General features: G+C 34.2%; 1 protein-coding gene across 4 annotated transcripts; it reads right to left on the reverse strand.

Annotated features, from left to right (window-relative positions):
• Positions 1 to 600: 600 nt before the first annotated feature.
• Positions 601 to 5,091, reverse strand: LOC131616558 (mediator of RNA polymerase II transcription subunit 19a). Of its 4 annotated transcripts, none has more exons than XR_009288123.1 (9): positions 4,930 to 5,091; positions 4,606 to 4,726; positions 3,183 to 3,249; positions 2,566 to 2,855; positions 2,189 to 2,413; positions 1,480 to 1,539; positions 1,314 to 1,368; positions 1,020 to 1,088; positions 601 to 930 (listed from the first exon to the last, which is right to left on the reverse strand). XR_009288123.1 is itself a non-coding variant. In XM_058887920.1 (8 exons), the coding sequence occupies exons 3-7, from the start codon at positions 3,211 to 3,213 to the stop codon at positions 1,318 to 1,320; spliced, it is 657 nt and encodes a 218-aa protein (XP_058743903.1). In that variant the 5' UTR covers positions 3,214 to 3,249; positions 4,606 to 4,726; positions 4,930 to 5,091; the 3' UTR covers positions 601 to 1,088; positions 1,314 to 1,317. The 4 variants fall into 4 exon arrangements, 1 of the variants encoding a protein (XP_058743903.1); XR_009288122.1 differs by having other exon boundaries at positions 1,222 to 1,368; positions 4,930 to 5,090; XR_009288121.1 differs by having other exon boundaries at positions 601 to 1,088; positions 1,222 to 1,368; positions 4,930 to 5,090.
• Between the last annotated feature and the right edge of the window lie 2,970 nt (positions 5,092 to 8,061).

The following is an 8,061-nucleotide window of genomic DNA, read 5'->3' on the forward strand; positions in this document are numbered from 1 at the left end:
ACAATACACCAATAAGCCAAATACTTTTGAAAAAACAAACCTATGATGATTTGTGAATTTCATGTGGGCTTAGTAAGCAGTCCTCCTAGTATGTTTTAGGTACAAGGTACGGGTTTCTTCCAAAATTTCACCAAGTGAATGGTCCCTAAGCTTTCAAGAGAGAGGTCTTGCCTTATGAGAGAGATGAGCTTGATACACAGGCCTATGGTTGGTCCTAAATGGATCATGCCTATATCGTTTCAACGTAGAGATGTTTCTGAGGCGGATACCATGTGTTTCTATGTTTTTGAAAAAAGTTTTTAATAGAAAAAAATGACATTCTCCAAACTAGTTTTAAGAAGTCAATTATGTACAGCCTATTTCCCAAAAGACAAAATAATGGAGAAACTACTTTCCCCAAGTTGCTTCTAAGAAAACATCCATTTTCAAAAGCATACACAAACACCAACAAACTGAATTGTTCGAAATTATGCATAAAAACATGCAAAATTTAGTATTTTGGGGGATGAAAAAGTAACTTTCAAAAATAATTGCTTCCCACGGTGAACAGACGAAAAACCGTGTTTTGTCCACTACAAAAATCATAAAGGAGATGAGGTGTTGGAAGTAACAAAATTCACATTTTTTTCCTAAATGCGAACATCTGAAATAATATTTATGGTGCGGAAAGTTCCGCCCCATATAGTTTACAACTTTAACTCTATACAGATACGATACAGACATATCCACCCGCCGATGTTAAATAAATGATGCTAATACGGGTGGGGGGGTTCTATCGATATACACACACAAATCCCCCCATAGAAGCTTCTACATCTAGTTTAAAAAACCCTTGATAAATAAATTGTAAACTAGAGAATATTTATGTATATAAAAAAGAAGAAAAATCAAAGTCAAAACAATGTTGAGATATATCCAGTGCTCCAAAAACTGGGAAAAGGAAGACCAAAGTTTACTAGCAAATCTATAAGGTAATTGTTATTATACAAGAATAGTTTTATCTTCATCATATATTTTACCTGCTTCCTTTTCCATCATCGGGTGAATTCACCGTCATGATAATCTTATAGTCAGGTCCCCTAGCTACTCTGCAAAATCAAAATGTCGCAACACATCAGAATCATGATTGTTCAAATCCCGCTATGCAACAGTGCGATAGTTTCACTATAGCCGACATTTGACAACATTTTGCAAGAGTTTGTGGCAGATGTAATAAAGTACCTCAAGAAATCTGAAAATGTCAGACAAAAGTCTCCTTCACACACAAATGACAACAACCAATTGAGGAAAAGAGAGTGAACTAAGTACATAACTATTTCAGCCGGCGACCTTTATTGCCCCTAACTCGTCAATTCTTGAGCTCTTATGCTGCAAAATATTAAGTTTGACACAAAAGTTCATTAAAGATAGGACACTGTCGATCGCTAAGAAATATATCGGAAAAAACTCGTAACAAGACTACATTTCTTATTATATTACCTTACTCTTTTTGTGTTTGTGCACATCATTAACATCATCGTCTCCGTCGTGCTTCCTTTTCTGAAATTTATTGAGCAAAGGTAAAAGGTTAATAAATAGAATAAATGTCTGTAACATGATCAAACAAAACAGTATGTGTTGTCAATTCAGAACGCAGATAATAGCAGTTTGTTCAAATTCCGCAACATAGGCCACAGCGGCGTTATAGTGCCGCTATAGCTGCTATTTCACATTATTTTGTACTAAATAGTGTATCGCGGAACAATAGCAATTAGTTCCGATTCAGCGATGCAGTAGCGCTATGGGCGCCACTATTTAGCATCACTGACAACCAATGAAACCGAACTCCTTCATTGGATCCGAAACAGAGTTCATAAGCAATTGAGGGTTAACAACATCAGCATGACACTAATTAAAAATCATCAAACCAGTCTATTGCAGTGTTGTTGATGGCGGATGGCGGTCCATGGTGGCCATACCTGCCGCTTTGCGGCGCGGTCATATATGGCGGAAAAACCCGCAATAACAGCCGATATTTACCATTGTGGCGAGCCTAAAAACCGTCATGTATATCCGCCATAGCGGCCTTGGCGCCCGCTATTTGATAATACTGGTCTATTGAACTTGCAATGTTATCACATGACATGACTTTTAGAACACTTTTTTCCAATCTGAACAATATAGATGCAGCAAACTAGAATTCTTTAACCTTGTCATGGTGTTTCTTTGAGTGATCAGCACTGGAATCACGATGTCCGCTTTTATCTTTCTTCCTGTCCTTATCCTTGTCTTTGTCTTTGCTTCTGTCCTTGTGACGATGTTTGTGCTTCTTATGCTCTTTGTCCTTATCCCTGTCTTTGTGCTTCTTATGCTTCTTCTCTTTGTCTTTCTCGCTTTTTGATTTTCCTGCAATTGTTGGTATTCCTTTCTCCGCCTATTAGGGGAAAGACAAGGAACGAGCAAGATATAAATAAGTCCATAAATCGTCAAACTGTTCTGAGTTTTAAAAAACTATGATAGCGTGGCAATTGATTTCAGCAAGAATTAAAAATAAAGTATGAATAAAATCACCGCAAAATGACTTACAGCAGGCAAATCGATGGGAGCGGTTTCCCTTAGTTGAAAAGCCTCCTTAAGTATGTCCAAGTCAAAAGGCAGTATACGAGCACTTGTATCTCTCGAGAAAGATGTGTTTTGAGTAAGTTGATCCAATTGCATCCCATCTCCTTTTCTTACTTCAGTGTCTCCTACTACGTTATGCAAATAGTGCGTGTCCGCGATTGACACGGGAAGCGGCCTCTTGCAGAAAAACTCATAGTGAGGTATCAATTTGAAATGGCCTATGAGATCGACAGCGCCTGTCAACTCCCTTGGTCCTGAAGATTCCAAAACACAGTATGTCTTCAATGAGAATATGTTAATTCAAGATTCAACAGGTGATAATTGACAAAGTTTATGATACTACAATAAGTAGGCAGTAATGTTGTCAATCACAGAACGCGGCAAATAACCGTTTATTTGAATTCCGCAATGCTACAGTTATTTGAGCCACTAACACAGTTATTTGACAACACTTTATACTAAATAGTGATTTGATCAAATTCCGCAATGATATAGCCGCTATTTGAAAACATTGATAGACAGCAAACAAAGATTTATAGAATTACATAACAACATAGTGCACTATCATAAAAAAGGTTTACCTCCTCCAAACTTTTTGCCTTCAGGATCCATGAGTCAACTTTTCACAAGCTCTTGAACCATTATAAACTGCAGTTTTCAAGGGGAAAATGCATAGTTTAGCGTTTCATCTGAGATCAATAGCAAGTTTTTCAGACAGGCGAAGAAATTATTTCAATAAAAATATCAGGAAAGTACAATTAGATAAAAGCGTTTTAAAAACACAAACAACAAAAGAAAACATTGCAACGACACTGTCCCTTATCTCAGCAAACCAGGTGTGCTTTATTAGGGCACACATAATAATGAAGCATATGATACACTGTCGCAAAAGTTATCAATCCTCACATGAAAACCAATGAAAGCATAACAATCCAACAAAGCATCATTTTACTAGTGCCGCAAACCCCAAAACCTAAACAGAAAAAAAAAAAAGTATCCATATTCCAGCAACCAGTATTATACGGCCTTATTAGTATTATCGCATCGCGGCGCCATGACCGCTATGGCAGATACTTGCCACTTTAACGGCGCCGCAAAGCAGCAAGTATGGCAGGATTTTGGCTCTCCGCGATGGACCACCATCTGCCATCGACAACACTGGGCTTAAAGCTTTGTAGGAGACTAGAAAGACTTTAACAAACCCTAGCATTCCAGCAAAACATTATCCAAGATCAATTGAAAAAAACAAGTGTCGCCAAAAGGAAATATTAATCCATGACAAAAGATAAAAACCTGCAAACAGAAAATGCACCACAGTATTCATTCACTTCATTTTGTTTTGCCATATTTCAAGAAATTGAAATCTTCAACAACAACAAAAAACCATAGATCACAAAATTCATTTTAGACGATACCAAATTGCACATGAAATCATCATCCAAATAATACAGTTGATAAATCAAATTGAAACAACTACGAATGCATGAAAACACACCAGAACAACTAAAACACACATAGAGTTTGTCTAAGCACAGATGAACTAAAAACATCAAAATACACAAGACCAGCACCAACTTATACATACAGAATCATTCACACCATGGCTCCTTTATATGATCTGAATTATAATCACTTTTCATTCTGCTTATAAACCTAAAACTCATAGGGATATAACATGAACTTGATTACACACAACAGTGAGTTTCAGAGTTTCAGAGTGCCTATCTCAAACAGATTCTAGTAATTTTCATGGTTTGAACTATCAACTTTTTCCAATCACATTTCAATTTCCACCTTCAAGATTATCAAATATATTCAAATCCAACGTTCAAAAAAATTAACAACTTTCCAAAAAGTGTCTCAGAACAAAACCCCCAAACTCACAAAAAAACAGACCATAAAAAACCCACTCAATCATCATCACATTAATAACAATTAAGAAAACATTCAAAGCCCTAGAAACTTTCAACTTCAACAGAAATCAAAACAGTGACAAAAACCCACCTGAAAGTGAAAAAACTATCAACCCCACAAGAAACCCAACAAATCACCTTCAAATTGGCACGAACCCAAAGCTCCACCAATTGAAAAAACTTCACCACCCCAACAAAAATCTCTGCAAAAGCTGCACAAAATTGAACCTTTTCAGCCAAAAAACCCAAAATCAACAAAAGGGTACTCAAGATTATAACCAAAAAGCAACTTTTCGTTGTGTAATTCCCAAACAAGAGAATTGGGAATTGACCCATGATAGTGCAAAAGAACGAAACTTGCAAGATTGCAGATCCAAACGACGAAGAACAAGAAAAACAAATCAAAGATTCTCACATGTAGAGGGAAAGATCGTTGTGGGTTGTGGGTTTTTGAGCTGTGGAAATCTTGTGTTTTTTCGTTCGCTGCTACTTGTGATTGTGTTTGTTGGTTTGGTTCTTTCTCTGTTTTTTTCTCTCTCTCAGTCTTTAAAATGAGAAAGAGCAAAAACCCAAAATTCCATTAAGTTTCCAAGTTTTTGCCACCTCTTATTTATATTTAGCTCTAGTTTTCTAGGAATTTTCTGTTTTGCCCTTTGGATAATTCTATTGCTATTGGATCAAATTTTATCCCCATGGCCAAAGGTGGACTATTTCAAGACAATAGTGGAATGTACAATTTTTATTTTGAGAGAAAAGAGAATGGAAATTTATGGATAATGGCATTCTTCAAAGTGTTAATGAAGTCAAGGACAAGAAATGCTATAAGCATGTTTAGAAGTTTTGTGATTTTGTAGAAAGTACAACTTTGTAGTTTGTGAAGTTATTACATAGTTTGTTGTAATTTTCAGAAACTCAATGTAATGTCTAACATGTATTGCAAAATATAATATCATTCTATGCAAAAATAAATATAATAGGATAGTAGATAAACTGAAATAAATCAATTTAAATATGTTTGATTTTTCTAACTCTTCTGAAATGTTCATCTAAATTGAACAACTCGTGTAAATTATTATCGTAGATATAGCTTTCTTGTTGAGCAAAATAAATTTATGGACATATACTATGATAAAAAGATGATAGGTAGAAGATGATGTTGTAACTTCTGCAACTTCGGACTAATAATCAAAAGAGGTTACATCTCTTATATTGACTTGTTGGTTAAGCAGAGGCTTAACTAACTTAATTAACTAACTAGATTGTTAAGCCACCAACAACTAGGAACAAACATGATTAATGATTAATAAACTAACATAAAATTTAGGATTATCAATCATTGATTAAGAGATTAAATGTAGACATTACACACATTTTATTGTGTTATTGATCAATTAATATAAAATTGTCATTGATCGGGGGCTTGTTTAAGATCATTCATAGATTTATCTATCCTGCAGACCTTAGTTTATTTAGAAAAGTGATTTTAGCATCCATTTGGTGCACTTATATATTATAGACAGCACCAAGAGAAATTAGCACTGTTATGCTAATTATCATTGTCATCAGCGAAAAAGCGCTAAAGAAATATATATATTTTCTCTTTGTCTAGAATCCATAGCTACAAAGTGATTCTCGTATTAATCAATAGTTACATCGGGTTTTAGTTTCTTTTTAAAAAATTCATTTACAACCTACCGATCTGCAATCAGGAGACAAGTTTGTCAGATGCCAGGTCTTGCTAGACTCTAGGAAATTTGTCTCAACATTTATGGCTTGTTGCCATAAATCATCATCCAAGAAAAACCAAAATTCTTGAAGGTTAGTATGATCCTTTTCTAATGTATAAAATATATAATCACGCTCATACTCTTTAATAGCCCTTGCTCTTTCACCTCTTTGAGGATCTATTACATCTTGATTGATGTTCTCATCACCGCTTATGACCACTGGGATGTGATTAGTGTAGTACCCCTGCTATTTGACAATTTAAAGGGGGGTTTATTTTCATAGGAAACTGCATTGTTTGATTGTGTTATCACTTTATCATTTAGGTCATAAAACCTATATGTTTTTATGTTAAATGAATGCATAATCATAGGCTCTACTGACGAGTTTAATTTTCTTCAGATCTAGGATCCAAACATACGCCAAACAACTCCAAGCTCGAAATACGATAAATTATGTTATCTTTTCTTCAAATTTTCATAACGATAGATTGTGTTCTTAGACTTAGACACTTTATTTAGAACAAAAATAGCTCGTAAAATTTCCCCAATCGAACAATTTGTAACCCTTTTACCTGCATAAAATTGTCTTTTCAAACGTGATATTTTTTAAGAAAAAAGAAAAGATCGTGTGTTAAATTGATGAACAAATACAAGAGACCCAAAATAATCTTATATTAAAATTTATATAGATGATCTTGATTAGATTTTTTTTGGTGAGAATAGCATAGTAAAATTAACATTGATTGAAAGAAATCTTGTATTCATATTATCAGATCTAAATCAAATCAATAAGATCAATGATAAATTGGTTTTGATATTAATCATTAAATTTATTTATTTTTCATATCCTACTCACTAAATCAACATTCTACAAAATTTGATATTATTGTCGTCACTTATTGTTGTAAAAAATTATGCGTGAATTTACCTTAATCGGAGTTCGTCGTAGCTTGTTGACATTGTCGATATTTTGATCTTGTTGCCATCGCACCTATCAAAGTCAGTAATCTCGTTGCCATCGAACGATGAAATAAACTAATATTCTTGTTGACTACACTTTGAAGATACATGTCATCGAGATATGCAAATATAAATGATATATTTTTCTCTTGTGAATACATTTTCATCAGAAACTTCAAAAAAAAATTGTGATCTCTCTGATGTTTGCCACTGTGAGGCGAATGAAGAATAGAACTTCGAATCGAAACATTCACTTTTGGTGTCTTATGTAAAATTAGGGCAAGAGAGTGAAACGCTTTTAAATAATAGTTGTATTGTGACACATATGGATAGTAAAATGGGTCAGCCCGGCTCACCCATTATATCATTAACTCGTCTAAAAATGGGTGTGGTGGGCCTACTAGTGATGTTGGAATCTCAACCAGCGCACCTTTTTATGGTGAGGCGGCGGATTAGTGGGTTGGCCCAAAAAGTATGAAATAAAAATAAGTCCAATTTAAGAAAACAATAATATTTAACTAATGAATCAACTAAAAATTTAAAAATATGTATCCAAACATTCATGTTCCGCAATCTAAAAAGTTATAGTAATCCAACAAAATAACCAAAATATAAAAGTTCATAAGTTCATCAATTGACAAACTATTATAAACATGAGGCTAAAATCACAAAACTACGTGATAAAATTAAATGACTTTTTTACATCGACGGTATGGCTAGGGAAATTGGAAGATTGATTGTAATTAACAAATAAAATTAAGGGTTAAATATACAAAACCCCCTGTAATATAGGCGAAATTCGCTTTTTCCTCTTATAAATTTTCTTTTCAAACACCCCCTTGAAATTTAAAAATACTATG

This window comes from Vicia villosa, linkage group LG7, assembly GCF_029867415.1.
Source record: "Vicia villosa cultivar HV-30 ecotype Madison, WI linkage group LG7, Vvil1.0, whole genome shotgun sequence".
Lineage (NCBI taxonomy): Eukaryota > Viridiplantae > Streptophyta > Magnoliopsida > Fabales > Fabaceae > Vicia > Vicia villosa.

Coding starts and splice junctions, on each gene's coding strand:
- LOC131616558 (XM_058887920.1), bottom strand. CDS start 3,213: ATGGATCCTGAAGGCAAAAAGTTTGGAGGAG. Junction 2,414..2,565: donor CTCCCATCGATTTGCCTGCT/GTAAGTCATTTT, acceptor TTCCCCTAATAG/GCGGAGAAAGGAATACCAAC. Junction 1,369..1,479: donor ACAAACACAAAAAGAGTAAG/GTAATATAATAA, acceptor AATATTTTGCAG/CATAAGAGCTCAAGAATTGA.